At 43.8% G+C, this 21,356-nt stretch overlaps 1 protein-coding gene across 1 annotated transcript in view; it reads right to left on the bottom strand.

Moving 5' to 3' along the window:
- The window catches only part of LOC115027487 (latent-transforming growth factor beta-binding protein 2), a 79,469-nt gene that overhangs the window by 34,538 nt on the left and 23,575 nt on the right, over positions 1-21,356 (bottom strand). Inside the window, exons 4-9 of the mRNA XM_029460849.1 lie at positions 16,235-16,497; positions 14,975-15,169; positions 11,975-12,181; positions 9,764-10,047; positions 8,313-8,415; positions 344-418 (exon numbers count right to left, since the gene is read on the bottom strand). Coding sequence (XP_029316709.1) covers positions 344-418; positions 8,313-8,415; positions 9,764-10,047; positions 11,975-12,181; positions 14,975-15,169; positions 16,235-16,497 — 1,127 coding nt within the window. The remainder of the gene's footprint in view (positions 1-343; positions 419-8,312; positions 8,416-9,763; positions 10,048-11,974; positions 12,182-14,974; positions 15,170-16,234; positions 16,498-21,356) is intronic.

The following is a 21,356-nucleotide window of genomic DNA, read 5'->3' as shown; positions in this document are numbered from 1 at the left end:
CCGTACCATTCTCCACTCAGAACCCCAAAGACCAATTAAAACAGCAGCCCCAGGTGCTTATTGGCTGCTGAACTCTGACCGTGGACGAAGGATAATTGTACCCTTGACCTGGTTCTCATAGGGGCCAGACGTACAGCAAGGAATACTTTATGGAGCTCCCCAGGGCTCAATGTAAGCATGGAAATATATGGGCATTCACGTTTTTATCACATCCATGACATTATATTTAATATAACTCTGTTTGTTATGGGTAAGCTACCTATTAAAATATGCAGTTGTTTAATAATATAACATTAAAAAAAAAGATTGAACTACACATTCTCCAACATATTTTATAGCTTACCTTGACAGTGTGTGAGATTCATTTGTTTATACCCTTTGGAACATTCCACTTGTCCGTTTGCAATCACAGCATATGCTGCAAACAGAAAGAGAAAAGCACAGCTTTAGAGGAGCAAAATGATCTTTCAGTGCCTCTCTGTCACAAAGCATTGCATTTATCGCAGAGGGAGAAGAGGAACTCGGCTTTAGGAGGGGACCATATAACTTACAGATGTGTGCATCTTGGCGAGAGGGAAAATGAGGGGACTCACAGCAGGGCCTCGTGGGACTCCAGAGTGAATGTGTGGAAATGGATCCCCATCAACCTCATTTTTAAGACACCACTGCCATCCAGCAGAATGGAAGGATAACACTCGACGTCATTTATAATCATATTACTTATAACTCTACCTCAACCCCTAGGGACAGATGAAGGAAGTGCTTAGATCATAAATATGTTGAGGAAGCCTACGTGACAGCCCTGACCTTTATCATCAACAACAGTGCGAATCTACTTAAACAAGAGACTAATACTTTAACTGTGCACACTAGGAAGGATGATTGATGTACGGCTTGCACGAAGATGATTGGCTCGAAACGTCTTTCTGTTTGTTTTGCCAAAGTAATAAAAATCATGTGATGTGTGCTTCAGGTGTGTACATTAGGATTGCTGCAATGAATAGCCTATTGTGGCCATAGTGACATTAAAACATTATGCCATTACTTATTCGGCACGCCGTCAAGCCCCAGCGTGCGGCATTACATGTACACAGAGGTCAATGTGACTATCACATGGCAAAGAGAAAGTTTGTGTTTGACTGTCTGTATCTGTATGTTTGACAGAGAGATGGAGCAGGTGTGTATGAGGTTCTATAGGTTTCTAAACAGAGACAGGGCGATTATTAGTAGCAGATCTTTCCATGACATAAACTGAGGTGAAGAGTTTTGCTTCATATTGTGTTGAAAGGATGATTCAACCTCAGATTTTGGTGGGGAAATGTGTTTTTGGGTGAGGAAATCTCTACAAATAACGACGTAGTTATTAGCATGACGGAACTGTTTCTCACTGTTACAGCCTCTTCATATTACAGTCATAAATCAGACAACCTAAGCTTCAAGCTTCCTAATCCTGAAAGCCATGATTCTGTTTGGAACATAAACGCATTTGTTGAAAAGTTGTTTCTGCCAATATTTAAAAAACGAAATTTGGCAGCATATGTACAGCAAATGTACATCTTGGGGTTTTCAAATTCATAAACATGGATAGGTATTTTACTTTTCCAAAATATGATATGGTGGAATACAACTTCACATTCATTTTCACTTGCATCATCACCCAATGAGAGCAAACATATTGAGATATCATGGTATCCAACATTTCCCACTTACAAAAAGCAGGAACAAACGACAGTGATGACAATCCTTAGGATTGGCCAGAAAAAATAAGATTAATAAGATTACCAAAATACAGCATTGCTTTGAACTTGCTGCCACAACAACGATGGGTTGAAGACATGGGTTGACGCATGCAAGAAATACGGTCACAGCCCAGCCAGCAACGAAAACAGATCTCTTCCCTGGCAGAGTGCGCTGGGAAAAGGAGAAAGGTTGCTCTGTGTTTGTGACCAAAGCTCAAGAAAAACAGAGTGTTGATATCTCCAACTGAAAGGAAGATCCGGTCAGATGTAAATGGCTGGATGCCTGACTGCGGGCAAACAGGACCAGACGAGATCAGCCACCTACACCACCAGACATTATAGGCAAACACATACAATGAATATATGCTACGCCGCTATTTGTTTCAGAAGCTCAGTCGTTCATTTTCGAAACTGGAAATAATTAGGTACCACGTGGGTTGAGGTTCCAAACCCAGTGGCCATAAAAAAAATACTTTTAATACGTACAGGAAACCAACACAGCAATCCTGTAAACATCTAGCGTCAAAACCCAGCAATCAGTCATGAGTTTGTGTCATTTTCCCAGGAGTGACTGGAATGTGTGCCACATGGAGGCTTTGGGAACGCGGTCCTGGAAGCTGAGTTATGTTTTGGTCCTGCTGTGACCCAGTGGACCAGGCTGGGTCAATGTACCTGAGGGTTGTCAAAGCAGAAGTGGGTCAGCATGAAGGGGGCAATGGGAAAAAGGGGGGAACTGTGTCAAAGCAACGCCCCTGTTCCTGTCTGCCCACCTTTTCATCTTCCTCCGCACCCTCATAATCCCCCTTTCAGAGTAATGAGCTGTTGTGGTAGGGCCGTGGGCACGACCTCCTGCAGCGATGGGATCAGGGAAAGTCTGGCCTGAGTGACAGCAGGGCGCACATGCCAAGGGAAGCCCAGTGGGGGAGGTCCGGGTGTCTCAATAAAGCTTATTAGCAGGAAGGTGAGGACCTCTGCAGTCAGTAACAACTTCAACATGAATCTGAGAGGCAGCTCATTTCAAAACTTGAGAGAAAACATTGAGATGTTGTAAAAGTCTTGAGCTTTTAAGACCTTATTATGTAAGAATTACCGCACAGATATTAAGCAGTGATGTAAAGTTGGCATGATTCCACATATACCAGACACATTTACAGTATATGTTCGTAAAACTTTATTTGCATATGGGACCCAAGTTGGCTGATTGTATTCAACATTTCCTCATCTGCTTCCTGGACCTAAACATGCTTGTTATCAGAGTTCAGTTCAGTACGTCTTTATTGTTCCCTTAGGGCAATTTGTTTATAGAAAGGTTTAAAAACCAGCTGGTGAATCTTGCTGAAAGGTTGATAAAAAACCCTCCTACTGTACGTACAGTAATTACTAGATGCCTTGTGTAGGACGTATTTTATATAAGATACAAAGAGTTTTGGCTGTTGGAGTATTCGATTCATTTTAAGTTTGATAAAGTACTGAAGTTGTGTCTGAATCCAAGACTACTGTACCAGCAAATCAGAACCATGTCTTCTGAACATTTCCCTCAAGACAAGATGATAAACACCAGGTTTAGAAATCTGTGATAACTTGGCCAGGTATTTTGATTATTGTGCAAGAGGATTTATTCATGTGTCCGTTCTCATGCTTGTTTCTATAGTCATTTGTGTAGAAAACATGGAGATACACAGGCAGTGGCTTGCAAGAGTGAGCTCAAGCTGCGCATCATTAGTGTCGCCCTTGGTTACAAAGACTGTAGGCCCAGACTGGTCTGTATCCACAGACAGAAGCTTCCAATTGTCGTGTATCCATTTAGCCCTGTTCAACAAAAGACTTTATCACCCCTTACTAATTTATTTTCCATCTCCATTCAATGGTGTTGTGCATTCCACTGGCAACTGTTCAATAATATTTGCTTAAATTCCTTGACCTGAAAGTGTAATTCAAATTCCTTTTTGATAGATGTTGCTATCCTAAATTCGATCAGAATAAATCCCTCTTTTAAACATGAAAGTAAACATTGCTCCATGCAGAGCCCTGCTGAGGGTATTAAAATGAAGGGACAGCTTATGCAAAATGAGAGAGAAAGTAAAGAGAGAAGGAGGCAGGAGGCTGAGAACGGAGAGTTTATATTCAGATGGGTTCCTCGGCTGTACAGAAATCTTTAATTGCTAATTTGGTACAATCACACCGTAGACCACCCGGCCCGGGGGCTGTTCTTCTAAGATGATTGAGAGGTCTGGTCCATCAATCACAGGGCTCAGAGCCCTCCACCAGCTTCCCCAGGGAACTGCCTGGGAGGCAACCTCAGTGTTGGGCTTCTCCCCTTAACCGACTGGAAAACTTGAGAATGCGTGGGAGACGGAGGATGGAGGAGGGATTGATGCCATCCACAACACAGGAACAAGAGAAGTCGTAATTCATTGGGGGCAACTCTATAGGAAAACAACCAACACTAAAGCCAAGTCGTCCTCAGGACCCTTTCCAGCAATTTACTTTCTGACATGTCGCCACAGGACAGACCGGTGCCGCCGAGAGAAAACCAGGAGCAAGCAGAGCTCTTTAATCATCACGGAGGGTTTCAGGTCTTTTGAGTCTCAAAGATGGCAAAGCCATCCCTTCTTGGCCTTTGAGCCAATGCTTGATTGGAGCAAGCAGCTTAAAGGGAAGTCATTTGCTTTCAAAACAGAATGTCTCCTTGGCACGCGCCACATCTGCCATTCTGGCACGGTCCATATCACATGCCCTGTAAATGTCCCTGCCAGTGAAGCAAAGGCTAATCAGTTAGGACATGGGGGACTAATATCAACATCCTCCTGCTGATGCAGATATAGAAACAAAACCACTGTACAAGCTACAAATTATTTGCTCAATCATTAACAGTCTTAGTTGTGTGTGTATCATATTGGTATTACCATTCCACAGCACATGTGAAGCAACAAAAATGCTTTGATTAGATGATTTAATTTTAAAATCTGTACTCAAAAAATACTTTTCACGGTTCCTATTCACGAGAGTATGCATTTTACATCTCTGTTTGTAGTTTGACAATTTTGCTTAACGCCCTTCTCCAACATGCTGATGGCAATGGAACCCGCATCAAACACACATTTAAAACAGACCCACATTCCTCTATAATCTCCAACTCACTGCAGAAATATTAACCTCCTGGGCCGGTTCCAAAACGAGGCATGCCACGGTACATTCCCTATAAAAATGTGCTTAACTTTGCTTGTATCCAATTAAGAAAAGCAACACTAATTTCATATCCATCTGCCTCCAACTGGGATTAATGTCTCATAGTGGTTAGGTCTACTCAGCGCTGATTAGCCAGCTAATAGATTCCATCATTCTAGTTGTGAAGGGATAACACTAAGTCAACATCAATGAATCAAACGCTGTCAAAGAAATGTGACGTCTCTATATAATCACCATGAGAAGCTGCTGTGGAGCTGTTCCAATACATCTGTTCTCTTGCTGCCTGTTTCTGAGGCAAAGTCATCGCATCTCTGGGTTTTGTTGGTCATTAACAAGTATTTGTGTTTGATCAGCGCTAATAAAAAGTAATAAGTGCAGGCTTTGGCCCCTCGATGGATGTCAAATTTAATGTCCGGAGAATAGATGGGAGATTAGGGGGGGGATGAGTTCATGTGGGAGGATCTGTGGAGCCCCCTCCGTCTTTGCCTCATCTGACTTTTTTGATCTAAACCTCATGAAGAATAGTGTCCTCATTACAGAGACACAGAGAGGAAGGAGGGTGGGGGACAGACGGACAACTCCCTCAGATAGACGTGGAATAGAAAGCAGGGCAGTGCTAGAGCAGTCATGTCATGACGACCTTGATGACCCAGGGAAGTAGAGTTAGAGGAAGCCAAGGCTCCTGTGGGTGTGATGGTTACTTTAGGCCTTGGGGACGTCTGATCTGGGAAGCCTACCAGGCTCCGTGCCTCGCAGAAGGGGAGAGTCACAGAGAGGGAAGCTGCCCGGCAATGACAAATGGGGAGACCAACGGCTTGTGGAATTCCATTTTGCTAAGAAACTCACGGTGAGGGAGGGGCTCCGAGCACAATTATGAGTCGTGCCAGCACTACAGTATGGGTCAGTCTTGGACCACAGCAAATGGTCTCCAGTGGGCATGGGGAACCTCAGATTACTTTACTAATAGAAATGTACACTAACACTATCCTGGCTCTTTGCTCTTTAAGGCTAAACTTCCTCTCAGTTTCTGTCCTGTGCTACCAAATTTCCTCCTCATTCTCATTTTCACATGACTCAACAAGTCACTGGGTAGCAGTGGGAGGGGGCCTTTGACCCCCTGGTCCGATTTGGTATCGCAGCTGGTGTTAGCCCATCGCAAGAGTTTTCTAGATTGATTGGCGATTATTATATAAAAAACAGCTCTGCAAAAGTGCAGTGCTGTTTTTTTTCACGCCTCCTCCATCATCAGAACCAGAGGGACTGCAGTCTATTCTGGTTGATCTGGATCTCATTATGACCCAGGAATCCTCAGCATGTGACTTTTAAAAGCTCTGGCTCCTGAAGGCTCCGTCTCCCACTGAGATGGGACGTACTGGCATTCATGCTTCCATAAAGTCAGTCCTCCTTCACATACACACACAGACCCAAACATTACACACACATAATCTCATCCCTTATTGCCAAAGCAGTGACCTTGGTGTATATTAATAAATAATACCCAGCTATATAATTGTGTTAGCTTTGATGAAATGCATATACATTCACACACTTTACAAAGAGACACAACCAGACTGCAACAGCAATACCATCATGAGTCTATATTTGCATAAAGCACTGTGCTAAATATTAATTAATACTGTGCCAGTCACTATATTGACTGAGGTTCATGCAAATGTAGTGACAGAATGGGCATAGAATAGGTCAAGCTCAAGTAAATCTAGAAAGCATAGACTTACAAAAACAGAACTGACGCCATCATAGTATGTTGGCGTCATCTATAAATGCAATAAAGAAAATGAAGTAGCAAAGCTTCCTCTCAGTCAACTGTGCTTTTTGTAACCTGCTATAAACTGACCAATGGTAGCGTTACACCCCTAAATACAAACTGGGCTTTCATGACATCATTATCACATACTTAACAAGAGACACTGGAGACTCTTATAAAGCTATACAACTTTTCCCTACATTGCAAGCCTACAACTGACCCATTCACTATGAAATGAAAAAGGACAGCATCGTTTTTCAGGGGCTGTTGTCTCAGGTTATATATCATTCCTGTCAAACATGTCAGAAAGCATACATCTCGGCCAGTAAAGGAGGAATGCAGCTGATACACCTAGCCAAGTGTCTAAACTGAGAACAATAACACTCACAAGGAATTCAAAGCATTTCTCTTATTAAAGCTCCCTCCAAGACTTCTGGGACATACTACATGACTTCATTTTGCCTCTCTTTCATTCTCTCTATTCTCTCCTCCCTGCCTGCCTGCGTGTGACCTGGGACCCCAGGCTTACAGTATGTTGCCCCCTAAAACAACCGCAAAAATGATCGAATGGGGTATTCACTTTGTTTCTCCCCACAAACTTCAAAGGAGGGAAGGGGAAAACATCTGGGAGCCAAAAGAGATCGTGCCTGGGACTTAGGAATCTGGCATGCCAAGGGAGATAGAGAGTGGGAGAGAAAAGAATCGGCATCTATGCTACACGGAGAAGACAGAGAGGGATGATGTCTGCTTCTGATTAAGGTCCGGTCAGACGTTAAACAGGGTACGAAGACTGTGACAACCAGCTGACATCTGCGGGCATGGCCGTAACATGATTGTATGTGCGATTGCCAGGAAATTTCCCCACGTGCCATCGATGCTGCCTCCCCTGAGGCCATTAAAAACAAGTCCTGCACCAGTGCCGGGATATGATCACGCAATCCTAATAACACCCAGAGCTGTCAGTGTCTTCATCTACAGTGAAGGGTGTCACCACCCACCCTGCCTGCCGGCGTGCAACCACCCTGCTGCTGTTTCTCAAACCTACCGCAGCTCTGGCTGGGAAGCAGCTGAACTGCGGCTGTTCATTTCCTCTGTCAAGGCCGCGTTGGCTCGATCTGCCCCGCAGGGTGGGTGGCACTCCTGCCATGTTCTCATCTTAATGCTAAATGTGCTTTCATTTACATCCCGGTTTTGGTTTTATGGAAGCGAAAACAGCTTCATTCTCACAAGCGGGTGCAGGGCCAATCATACAGCACCTCAGAGGAGTTTAGAGTTTTAATTAAGGATGCTATTTCTTCATTCTCATCAGTAAACAGTATGGTTTAGGCCTGTGATAAATGCTGTAAAAGTATACAAAGCTGCTAAGGAATAACAGGTACCACTGACTAAACACCTTAATATACAGAACTATGAAAGTAGAGGCCAGCTGCGTCTTGTTGTTTTGAACCAATATGAATAACAGCACAAGAATACCAAGAGATCAACATACCAAAAGCACAACAGAAAATAATACCAACAGATTTAGACCAGATTAGAAATAGATTAGATTGTAGTCTGTAACGGAAAAGAGCGGAACAATAAATTGCTCAGATTTCATGGCTTTAGTCAGGAGGGCTTACCTGGTTTGGTTGGACACTTTTGGCACTTGTTGAGACCCCAGGAGGCGCCCACACTTCCACAGCAATCATCCTGTTTGGTCAGGCCTGGCAGAGGCTTGCCACACTACAACAACACACATCTGCGTTAAATCTAAGAAATGAGTTCTGAGAATGGGTGTTACATGTTTGTGCATGCATGCTTGTTTGTGTTCAAGTGTGTGTTGTTGGCAAGGGCAGAGTGTGTGTGAATACCTATCTGCAAGGACAGAGACATCTGAGACTAGTTAGCTGGAGGAGGACATAAGCACTGGGTCTCAAGAACAACTATGAACCTCTTGGCATGCCTTATTAAGGTACTTGGCTAATTGTGAAGATAGATTCCTATCAGACCTTACTTATTGGATTTTTGGCCAATAGAGATTTATGAAACTAAAGAGGCAACAGAGAGGACATTCTTCTGGAAAACACCAAACTGGCAGGAGAAGAGGGAAAACTACCGGCTCAAGCTTTTGTCTCTGGGACAGTTCTATTGGGGTTCTGAAAAATCATTGTGACTGTCTGAAGGGTTTAATTTCAAACTCTCTATGAAACCAGAGTAGAGAAAATGGGAGCTACAGATCCACACAAAAAAACTTGTTCAAGGAATAATGCTGGCAAAAACAACTCTACTGTAGATTCTTATGTTGTAGCAAGGCCATCGGGGGCGTAATGAATAATACGACAGGAAAATGCAAAATACTACGAAACTAAGATTACGAATATTATATGTCAAGGACTTTTATTGTGAAAGGTAAAAACGAAAAGAGATCTGGTTTGTGCTGCCTTTGACAAGGTTGAAAGGAATAACAAAGTTTGCCATCTTGGTTTGGACTACAGAGTCTCCGTGTTGTGATGTCTATATTTCACTACGTTACATCGGCGTTCTGTGTGAAAGTATTCATGACAAAAACAACAAATGTATTGACGTGAAAATTAATCCAGGTGTGGCGCCAAGCAAATATGTTGTATTAAGCCTTTGATTAGCCAATGTTATGCACTGCCACTTAAGTACTTCTCTTTTTTAACTTCTTTTTCCCTTTGATGCATGTCCGTTTTGACCTACATACATTTGTCTGACCATGCAAAGTACAGTAAATCTGTGAAGCGTGGAGGATTACATGGACTAGATTTCGAAACTTAACCTGTGTCCTCTGAATGCATCCAAACTCATAACATCTTGGGGAACTGATGGAACATGAGATGACCAAAGTGGTCAGAGCTCAGAAATCCTAGACTTGACATAAATGATAGTCACAGACCCACATCCTGTTTGAGACAGCAGCAATCAGAGAATGCAATGGGACGGTAACATAACGGTACCTGTTGTAAAACAACCCTTTCACTCACCTATGATGAGCTAGGATACACCAGGTGGATTACATCAGCTAGTGATGACAGTGCACATAGTGGGTTTTAATGACTTAACAAAATACCTGTCCGTCAACTGTTTCCTGAAAGCATCTTCCAACAGCTCCATTCTGACGGTTGTGCGGTCTGACGTGCCCATTCCCGTTGCCATTGGCGATTGGGTGCCTGTTGCTATGCTCACTGGTTGGTTCATGTTCATTCCCAGGCTGGGAGCGCTGCTGCACAGAGTGAGCCCCATCTGTGGTGGCCAGTCTCTGCCCAGGCTGGACCCGAGCTACTTGGTGGATCTGGACTTCTGCATCTGCAGGGTGCTGAATGTGGACGTTCACCAAGGATGGGTGGAGTGACACTAGAGAATGGAGAGATTCACAGTTTACTAAAGTTTATAGTTTCAAATTTTGGATAATGTAAGTGGAAGCATCCTCAGCAAAGGAATAAAAGCTGTATATACATCCTACAGAAGCTTGTTCAACGCAGACTTAGCTTGCTTCATCAACAAGTTATGACATGAGGAATTCCCCGCAATGAAGACACTCTTTAAATATGACAAAACAACAACAACAACACAAGAGCTTTGGATTATCTATTTCGTTTATCTGGTTTGAATCAAATCATCTTAAAGACCAAAAGCAGATTTGTTGAGGAGCTGAGAAGATGTTGCAATGTGGAGAATAAGCTCTTTTGTCCTTCTGACAGAGGGGAAGCATCTATCTTGAAGGAGTGCCAGGGTTTTTTCCCAGAATCCTAAGCCACTCTCATGAATCATAGTTGCACAGACAGATGGCAGCGAGAGTCCAAGGATAAGAATTCGACCTTATCAAGTGTCCAGGACATGAAACTGAGTGTATACGTACATACCGACACGAGGAATCATTTCTTTGTTGTGACTTGACAATACAGACATCGGACAAATTTCATTTAATTATGATTATTTGATTTGATTAAAAATGGAGGACGGAAGATTTCTTATTGGAATTTAAATTATCTAAGACCAAAGTTCTGCTTCTAGTTACTGTTAGACAGAGCAAGATGCTGAGCGAGACGCATGGAGGGAATTCAAAACGGATATCAGGAGAAATGGAAAGTGAGTAAATCTCTTATATTTAATCTTCATGATGTGGTCGTGGTCTGTTTCTAATTATCCCATCTGTTTGGAAAAACAGCATTGTGCGAACAATATGATGACTTCCACTTAGTCATCCATTAATTATTCAACTCAAAATAGAGTCTGACCTCCACTGCTGCCCAACAAATAAAGAGCACTACAGGATAACTTTGATAATCAGGAGAAGCCGAGGAATTGACAAAGAATAAAGGCCCCTGTCACACCAGCATTTGAAAAAGTCGAACCCTCCTCTGTTAGAGTATACATTACTTTACAAAAGAGGAATGGTTAGCAGACTCTGTAAAGTAAAAAATGAAACAGGAGACGAGCTGGTAGCTAAATGACAGTCTTACTGAACTTCCTTTCCCCTCTTCATTATCTACAATTCCCAGAACAAAATGCAGGGGGGTGTAAACAGTAAAGCACAGAGAAAATTGTAAATTTAAACTGAATAGTGCTAGCCTGTTAATGGCTTGCTCACCAGCTACAGTAGTTTGACAAAGTTTCCTACAAGTAGTCACTATGGGTGACTACTATGGGCAGCAGTAGCACCGGACCCTTATGGACCCCTTGGGCACGAATAATATAATAGCTGCCCACTGCTCCTAATACAAGTTGGGTCTAAATGTCACTGTGTGCTGTGTACATGTGTGTAACCATTAAAAGAGGCTTCAAAATCCTCAATTTCCATTTATGCCTTAAAGGGACAGTTCACCCCAAAATCCAAAAATACCTCCTACCTGTAGAGTTATTATCAATCTAGATTGTTTTGGTGTGAGTTGCAGAGTGTTAGAGATATCGGAGAGATGTCTGCCTTCTCTCGAATATAATAGAACTAGATGGCACTTGGCTTGTTGTGCTCAAAGCGCCAACAAATATATATTTGAAAAACTCAAGAGCAATGTCTCTTTCCCAAAACCATAACCCGGTTACTCAAGATAATCTACAGACCTTGTTGTGAGCAGTTTCAAGTAGGAACTATTTTATTTCTACCAAACTACAGCTGCCAGCTGGTGAACACCTCTTGTCCATGAGTAAATGCATGCTTCCTTCTGCGCAGTGATACGGTTGGTGCTTTTGCAAAAGTATTTTTTGCACCAGCAAACCTTTTAAAGAAGTCAGTGGGAGGTCAAAGTCTGCCATTCCATCGGCCATAGTGCGGCGGTATTACCTTGCTGATTGGACAGCGGTAGAGTGTACATGGAGTGGGAGGGAGATTTTGGTCCCTGGTGGCTGGCATCCTTGTGGCTGTGAGGGGTGGGTCTGGCAGGAGGTGGGGCTGGCAGGTGGCAAAACTTCCCAGTTGAGTTTGAAGGACACCAGCACATGTCCCTGCCGATGCATCGGCCTCCATTAAGACAGGGTATCTGACAGAAAACTGCAGAGATGAGGAAGACAGAAACAGGGGTGAGTGCTTCAGAGCTACAGAGAAAAAGTGAAAAATTTGTGAGCGTACACAACACGACACATTTAATTGCACAGATTTATGCATCCTCATTAGTAGGATCCAGTAATACAAAACAGAAGGGGTAGTTCTAATAGGAAAGGCATGTGCAGTGGCTTCATTTGGACAAACTTTTTTTGTTGTTAGCAATGGGCATGCCGTTCTTTACTTTGGCCCCACCATTTTCAACTTTGTCCTCATGCTGCACCTCCTTCATTGGCATGTTTTGCCTCACTTAAGTGATAACATACTTCTGTGCGTGGTGATGAGTGATGATTCATCCAGTAATAAAATAGAAAAAATAACATGTGCATGGATATCTGTATGGAACACTTGCTTAACTGGCAGCGGGAAAACAACGCAAATTGCCAATCAAACTATCAAATCTTGGATACAATTTCAAAGGCAGGCAACTGGCTCTTCACCGTATAAGTAAATTAAATCCCAAAACATGTTCAGTGTACAGTTTGATTTATGTTTGCAATTTACCATGGGGAGAGAAAGAGTGGAAGGGCCGGCACTGGCCAGATGCTGTTTGACAGTATTGCTTTCACAGCCCTTTCACTGGCCTTATCTTTTGCCATATGGGATGGATGCCAGCCCAGCACCCACATACCTGGGCCTGCTCCCATCTACAGATTTGCTCTTACCTGACCTCCCCTAACTCAAAACATCAAAGACTATAAAGTGAAAAAAATCTATCCAACCGTGACGAATAAGAAAAGAACCAACCTTTTTTATCACAAAGGATAAAAAGGTGAAGCGCTGCACCTTTCTGGCTCAGCAGCACCACACACTGCAAATATAGGACTGCTTTACAAGACAGCTAGTGATGGAAACATGCTGCGAGCTGCATCCTCTCTGTCTCATTGAACAGACAGACAGTAACACACTAACAGGGTGCAAACAGGGAGCAGAGAGAGATTTAGGGAATGAGCTACCTGTCACATAGCATTAACAACATTGAGACTGGAGGAGGAAGAGAGGGAGCGATGGAATAAGAATAGAAGAGTAACAGACAGACAGTGAATGAAAAGGATTAAGAGAGGAGAATATGAATAGATTGAAAACAGATAAGAGACAACAATGGAGAGAGAGAAAGAGGGAATAAGCAAAGCGAGTGGAAAGACAGACACAGAGAGAGAGGTCGGTGTCCACACACACAGGAAGGACTCCTGTGATTAGACATGCTGGCTAAATTATCAGCTCAAGGAGGCTAACAAATCCTCTCAATGTGGGATGCAGGTCTGCACTGGTCTTTATCAGGCTAGTCCCACCCCGGCATGAGGCAGGAACTATTCTTAGCCAACAACCTACTGTTGACTCTGCGCACAACTGTCTGCCTATCTGTCTGTCCATTTAACAACCTCAAACAAGCAAACAGACACGTACACACTTCTCACCCAATAAACGGACTTCTACCCAATCTAATATCAGGCTTTAAAGTAAATGTTGTGACCAGGGTGCGTAGAAGGGGGCTTGTTATAATTATCCAGCCCGATTTTACTGCACCGTGTAGGGAACATAACAACAGCATGAGATAACTGTTTGCTGTCCACTTGACATTCCTTGACGAACACGCACACTCAAGCAATAACAGGATGCAAGTTAAATGGAAAGCAATCTCTTTTTAACACACTCTTTAACAAACGCTTTTGCGTAATGAAGGGAGATTTCTCGAGAATGAAAAAGGGGCATAAAAACAAACCCGCTGCTCAGAGAGATGCCAGGAATGTAATCTTGGGGGAAGGCCTCTGCCAGGACGCTGAAGTGTTTGGAATATCTACGCCATGTTCCAAAACCCCATTAATGGGCACATCAATCTGCAACATCAACCTGTTTATATATTCATAAGTCAGCTAGGTCCTCCCCAAAGAGCCTAGTGCACTTAAGTAAAGGTTGGTTGCATGTTTGTGCGCCTGGTTGAGTTTGTATTTATCTGAGTTGTGACTGTAAAGGGTTTGTATGTGTATGTGTGTGGTATGTGCCACTCTAATCCAAAAGTAGTAATTAGTCTGAGCCTCATCTGAACCCTTAAAACTAAGAAACTAAGAAACATGGCGGGGTACGACCCTACCCTTGGCATTGACCGCCCCTTTCCTTCCCATGGACACTCCTGTGTGAATTCGGAGCAAAGCCCTCAGGATAAATGGAAGGTTTATTGTAATCCCTATAAAATCCTGTTCATGCTGCTACTCTTTCTCTGTTTCTGCCTCTCCTTCTCCTCTTTCATTCGTTCCTGCTCTCCCAGGGAGCATGTAAAATGGTTAACGGCGGGGCCAACCGCGAGGTGTAAACCGCAAAGAGATGAGGCTAAGTGTTGGGAGCGTGGGACCACCAGCTCCACGTGTGTGTGTGCGAGGGGGAGATTAGCCCCCTATTACAGAGCCCAATTTTAATCTGGTCACCCCCATCTCTCCCGCTTTCCCTGTGTCTATTTCTCTTTGACAGTGAGAGTTTTTAGCGTAGCTCTCAGCTTTAATCTCCACCACTCTACCTCTTCTTTGAGGTTGATATTCAGAACCGACAGCATGCCACTGGGAACCCATTTTGTCAAGCTCACCCCATAAAAAAAGGAATGAGAAAGTAGGATGGAGAAACAGGGGAAGTGTGTGAGTATCAGAAAGCAAGCAAGAGAGGAGAGAGGAGAAGAGAATAGGAAGGATGACAAGCAGACAAGACAGATAAAGGTTAATGATAATCAGAGGCCCCAGAGATGTCACTCACAGAGTCTGAAGCCCTGGTTCTTTGGCTGCTGCTGTTGCTGCTGCTGCTGCTGCTGGTGTGAGTTCTCGCTGTAGACCGTGGTCATGTCTCCCTTCTCACAGCTGTTGTAGCAACGCCCGCCGCTGCACACCCTGCGGCACAGCATGGGCGTGAAGACGATCTTAATGCGGTCCAAGTTGGAGGTGAGGTTGGCCCCTGGAAAACACACACATACCTGGGTTAGGAGGAGCAGCAGCAGAGAAGAGCTGGAGACGAGCTGCATCCTTCCTTCTTCAGCCTCACTGTGACACACTCCCATTCTGGGCAAAGGGAGGTTTATAAGTGTGCGAGGGTGTGTGCTGACGGCTGGGCAGTGGCACGCTGCAGCTGAATGAGCGATGCGCAACAGGCCAGCAAATAGGGGGAAAGAATACTATTAGGTATCGGGCTAGCTTCCAAGCCCTTTATCTTTTGGCGAAGGTGTTTTGGATGTGTATATGTGTAAAGGAGACAAAGAGAGCTTGAGTGCAAGTTAACATTGTGTAATGGTGGGAATCTGTTCAACAGCCGTTGCTGTGGTACAGGGCGAAAAAACAAGAGAAGCTTGAACAGCAGACAGCTGTGTGTGCTGGATGGTGGATCAGAGGAAGATGAAGTAAGAGGAGTATAAAAAATTAGGAAAGACAAAATCACATTTCTTTTTGTTGTGGATAGAGGCGCCAGGGTTCAGTGCCTGTCATGTCAGAGAGGTGACAGGGCGTATTCCCAAAGATATCAAAGCATTAACACACAACCCACACACTGCTCACACTCCTGTCGAGCAGATTGTGGACCAGCAGAGCACACACACACACACACACACACACACACACACACACACACACACACACACACACACACACACAGACACAGACACACACACACACACACACACACACACACACGCACACACATGCACACACACGCACACACACACACACTATATGCAGCTTTTATATCAAATGTGTGTCTGTCTGTCTGGTGTGATGCAGACTACAGAAGGGGGTGGGGTGGGTGGACAGTGGGAGAAGGAAAGTGCAGGCTGGGAAGCTGCCAATTTTTTTTTCTTGTGGCTAATGTTCCATTCAACGATGACACCATACATGTGTTAATTGAGCCACAATGTTTGTTTTGACGTGGCTAAGGAGAGTGGAAATGTTGAGTATGCATGTGAAGTGACAACAGATCCAAGTGTATTCATTTCATAGCGTGTAATAGATACTGTATGTCTTTTGTTCTTACCTGCTGGTAATAATGCATTGTTGAACTGCCCGTGCTGCTGGCTGTTGCTGGTAGGCCTGTGAGTATTATAGTGCCCATTGCTATGCCCATTTCTGTGTCCGGGCCTGTTCCTGTGCTCACTGCCGTGGCCGTTAACGTAGCCGCTGCCGCTGGGTAGAGCGTTGGAGGTTATAGGCCCAGAGGATGATGGATAACGTTTCACAGTGCGGGAGGTCCCAGTCTGCTGAGGGGAGGAGTCAGGGGGTCCCCGTCTCACTTGGGTCCTGTCATTCACATCACAAGACCATAAACATATGACCTCAGGAAAACGTTAATAGCCCACACGTATATACACTCACAAAGAAACACCCATCAGCAACGTATGCGCATCACCGTGAAATCTATTTAACCGTGGTCAGTGTGTGCAACAGAAAATAATATTCCATGCTCACTTAGGTCATAGCTTTGCTTAATTGATTTTATAGATGCGACACAATGATTTGGAAATCTTTTTGTTTTAATCAAATTAATAATACCATATCATTCTTTAAGCAAATAAAGAGTTTCTCAACACATCTGCTGTAAGTCACAGAGCCGTGACCCTCACTAATTGATGTAAAGATTCTGTTTGACATTAAAGACATTTTGCAAGAGAAGATTTTTTCGCCACTGAATAACACAAAATAAAGGCTCAGGCAACAAAAGGAATAGGACGTCCCAGTTTGTGTGTGGCTGGTCTGCCTCGGAGAAAAGTGTGTGATTAAACACATTAGATCTCTCCATCTACAAAACCTTTCCATCACCCACTGTGTCTGCCTGACTAGATTATGAACTCCCTGTTCTGTCTGACTGTGGCCAACCAGGGAGTAACATCCTGAGTGTTGCGCCGGGCTGGAGGAAGTATTAAAACTAGGGTCGAAGAACAAAGCTTGTCCAGGGCTGCGAGGGCCACGTTTTTTCACCGGTGAGCATTTGATTTGGGTCAATTACTGAGCCTGTGTTGTACGACCTAGAAGTTGAGCTCATGTGTGCGACCTGGGGGAGGCGTGTGCCTCTCAGACAGACGGCCTATGTTGGCTCTGGGGGTGTGCTGGGATTCAGCCCTGCAAAAAACATCTGGATCCCACTGATCTGCCCAGACAGACAGCCAGTCAGCAGAGCAAGACAAAGATGAACCATGTCGGGTAGATCAGAGGAACAGTTCTACAAAGCACACCTGTGGCCCTGTAAGGTAATCGAGGCTGTAATCAAACCCCAAATGAGGATATAAACCATGCATTAACATTTATTACATGTGGTTTTTAGCCACACACCACGTATTTACACACTGAATCAGCTCTGTCGACCCACAGACGCACAGTGATAATCAGGCAAATAAACACATGTGTGCAGCTGCACAAAAATGCCTACGTGTACACACACACACACACGCACACACACACACACGCACCCTGTTCCAGCTGTGCTAGGTGTAGCACAAGCCCATGCATGTCTCTTTATTCACAAACCACATTCCTGTTGCCAAGGGGATCAGGACACTAAATGAAAAGGGGAAAAGGGAGACAAACATTTGATAATGGTGTCTCACGTCATCTTTTCGAAAGACGACAGGCAGCACCTATGTCTGACAGCTGCTGACCCAGATCCTGAATCTCTAGGGCGCGTCCCGGGATAGGATGTGACACGGGGAAACAAGAGGTGCTGGTGTCAAGGTGGTAAGGACTTACAGGAGGTGGCTATCCCAGCTACACTATCCACTCCAACTAATGATTGGGTTTTTCCACCGCTAACAGTGACACCTGGCCTGCAAGCATCCTGCCTCACTTCCTAGGCTTTAGACAGATGTTGCTCTTTCTGTCTCTCTCACTTTCAATGGCAAAGTGACTTCCTCCCATAATGAGCTCACCGCTGCCCTCTCTGCCTGCAGAGCAGGGGGCGGCGAGGGCAAGCACGACTCACTCTGCACGTTTGATGTCATTATTAGGAACTTCAAGGCCTCGGCAGTCCAAGGAGGAACCATTCCCCCGCCTTGTTCTGGGTGACTTGAAAGCAATTTTAAAGACCTCTGCCAAGATTGCACACAGACAGATGGAAGAAATGTTTTGTGTATCAAATGATGGCCATACAGTTTTAATTAAATAACTGATGGTGCTGATAAGAGAGCTGCTGAATGAGCATATGCTATAAAGACAGAATAGAGGCAAAAATAAATGATTGGGAAAAATAAATTGAATTAATAAAATGTGTCTGTCATTCAGTCTTCAGATCTAAGTGAACTAAAAGGGCACTTGGAAAGCGCGGACCTCCACCAAGACCGTATCTATAAGTGAAAAACAATGCCCGTATCCGCCCAGTGATTCAGATTCGCTCCAAAATGTAATGGGTTCTTCTTTGGCAAATACTACACCCTTCCATAAAGTTTCATGAAAATTTGTCAGCAGGATTAGCTGACAAAAACACAAAAACATAACCTCCTTGGCGAAGGTAATCCGTTAATTAAATACATTATGGCAAAAAAAAAAAAGCATTATGGACACCCATGATGTTGAAATCATGAGGCCAAATAATTTAGACACTTTGATTACATTAGGGAGATTCATTTGCATACAGTCCGATGCTTAACAGGGTCTAGGACATGACACGTATTATTTTAAGTCCAGAACATGTGCTCAATAATTACATTCAAAGTGAAACATTACATTTTTCTAAAACGATAAGTCTCGGTCCAAACATTTGATCAAAGCGTCAATTTATATCTGATAGCAACGGAGGCCTCCAACTAAGACATAAAGCCGTTGGCGCTGTCCACTTCCACTTATTTCACATGTACAGAAAGCAATTAAAACCAAATTTAAGGAAATTACATATTACAGTGACGGCCAAGAGTATACACTGTGCATGAAACAACTGTACCGCTTCCAATGCGTTGCAAAAGTATTATTTGGCACTCAGTTGCTATATATCTTTGAACTTATCACAGCATTACGACTTGTGAATCTAAGCTTGACAGGCAGCATGAATGGCAGTTCCAGCCGCGCCTCTTCTCGATCCAGATGAGTTGGAGAGGGGGCAGTTTTGGAGCACAAACAGCTCACAGTCAAGTCAGGACCAAGAACTGGATGACACTCAAAACGGCTCCAAACCCTATGATCTCTGGGCTTCTGCTGATGCTGTACACAAAACCCGATGAATTACACTGCCAAGCAAAATGCTAGGTGTACTTTGAAGTTTTGATGAGTGTGTTGGGGGAGGGGGGGGGGGGGGAAGAAATTCAGTTAGGAGGCTTTGTTTAAGTGCCAGGAAAGCGGCTTGGAAAACACCACTTCCAATCATCCCAGTGGTGACTGTGTTGTTTTTGTGTGTTGCCCACTGGGAAACGGGAGCCTCTTAAAAAGACAGGGAAATTCTGGATTTATCTGATAATCCGGTTCACCCAAAACATTCACACACAGTGACCAAACCATCTCCGTAGCCCACTCTGCATGACGATGCCAGAACTGTGTTTATGTGAAGCACTGCACAGTAACGTGTGGGCCACAGCTGATTCATTCACAAACAGTTCAGCCTTCTCTCACTACATCTCCATATGAAATAAAGTATATTTGTCAGTTACAACTGAATGTATTTCAGACGGAGAGCCTAGCTTTTTCTGGGCTTAGAATGCTAAGTAGGTTGGAAAGGATTGTGATATTAAATGGTTTTTCACCGGCCCTCTCAGGCTGTGGCTCAGCACAAGTCTACCTTCACAAAGCTCATTTTTCATTTTGATTTGTTTGAGAATTCCAAAGTCTGAACCCACATCTAATGGCCTCGGATTGTTGGCTTATGGCAGCTAATGCAGAAAATAGACTGATATGAAGAGCGTCTCTGGTTGTTGGATGGAGCCATTTGGCTTTGTACAGACTGTCTAAACAAGACCGTCTGACAGCAGGCAGAGGTGTCTGGCATGAGCACCCTAGTCTGGGTCACACCGCTCAACCCGGTAGCTTCCAGCCTTGTCACTGTCTCAGTTCTCTTTGAGTTGGACTGGACATGACCTTCAGAGTGACGAGGGGGCAAACCTAAGGAATCATCAGTAGGTTTACGACCACAAGACTCGCTCTATCCTCCTGGGGAAAATCAAGCCATTATTCTTTTTATTTAAACAAAATGTTTAATGGCTCCATTTACCTCTTTCCAACGTGGAGCGTCATCCAAAAAACCCTATTACGTAAGAACTACACATAATTAGGGCAATTTGAAGGCTACTTGGTAAATGGGGAAGTAAATGACGGTCATCAGAGACCAAGTGTAAATCAGAGTTTACCCACATTCATCTCATTCAGGGAAAGCATTAAAGGTCCATTGTTCATTTCAAAGCTTGCGCTCGGACATGCGGATCATCAGTCTAACTGAAGGGAACGGCAGAAATCGGAAAAAAAAAAAGTGTGCATACAGCAGCTAAAACAATGAAATCTTTGTACTGCTCGACCACTGCAAACACTGTTGGCAACAAAGGAAGGGGAGATTTATGAGTGAATTTCAACATGCACTTTTGCCTATGAGCGGTGCAGAGCACTGTGTGAGGAGTACACACTTATTATGGATGCAACAAAGCACATTGACCCTGTTCCAATTCCTTTTAAGCATTCCCTACCAACTAACAGTTAACCATGCAGCCCTTTTTAAGAGGAGGCACTGAGAAACTGAGAAACACCTTGAAAATGGACAGAGATAATGTATCTGTCTGCTCTTGGTTTTAAAGTTGAGACTGTCAAGAGAGAGATATTTTTCGGCAAGAAGCTCAACAACAGATGGTGCTCCACATTTCACAGACTAAATCTTGCAGACAAGGAAGAAGAGTGCAGACTGTTGAAACTAGTCCCATGAGGTGTTATTCAAGAGCATTAGCAAAGACATACACACTTGACTCTTGTTCATGTTTTGCTATTCAAAGCCCAATAGTGTTATGAATCTCTGTGACGTCCAAGAGATTAACTATGATGTAGCTAGGAAAAAAGAAAACATTCCAGATTAGCAGCACCGATATTATCATAGGTTGACTAGGATTCCTGTTCCAAGTATGACTTGTTTGCTTCAGAATTTAATTTGGCAAAAAGTCATCTTTTATAAATCTGATATTTGATAAGCAATGAATTACTAA

Source organism: Cottoperca gobio, chromosome 22 (assembly GCF_900634415.1).
Source record: "Cottoperca gobio chromosome 22, fCotGob3.1, whole genome shotgun sequence".
Taxonomy (NCBI): Eukaryota; Metazoa; Chordata; class Actinopteri; order Perciformes; family Bovichtidae; genus Cottoperca; species Cottoperca gobio.
The sequence above is the reverse complement of the archived record's forward strand: the minus strand, read 5'-3'. Positions and strand labels throughout refer to the sequence as shown.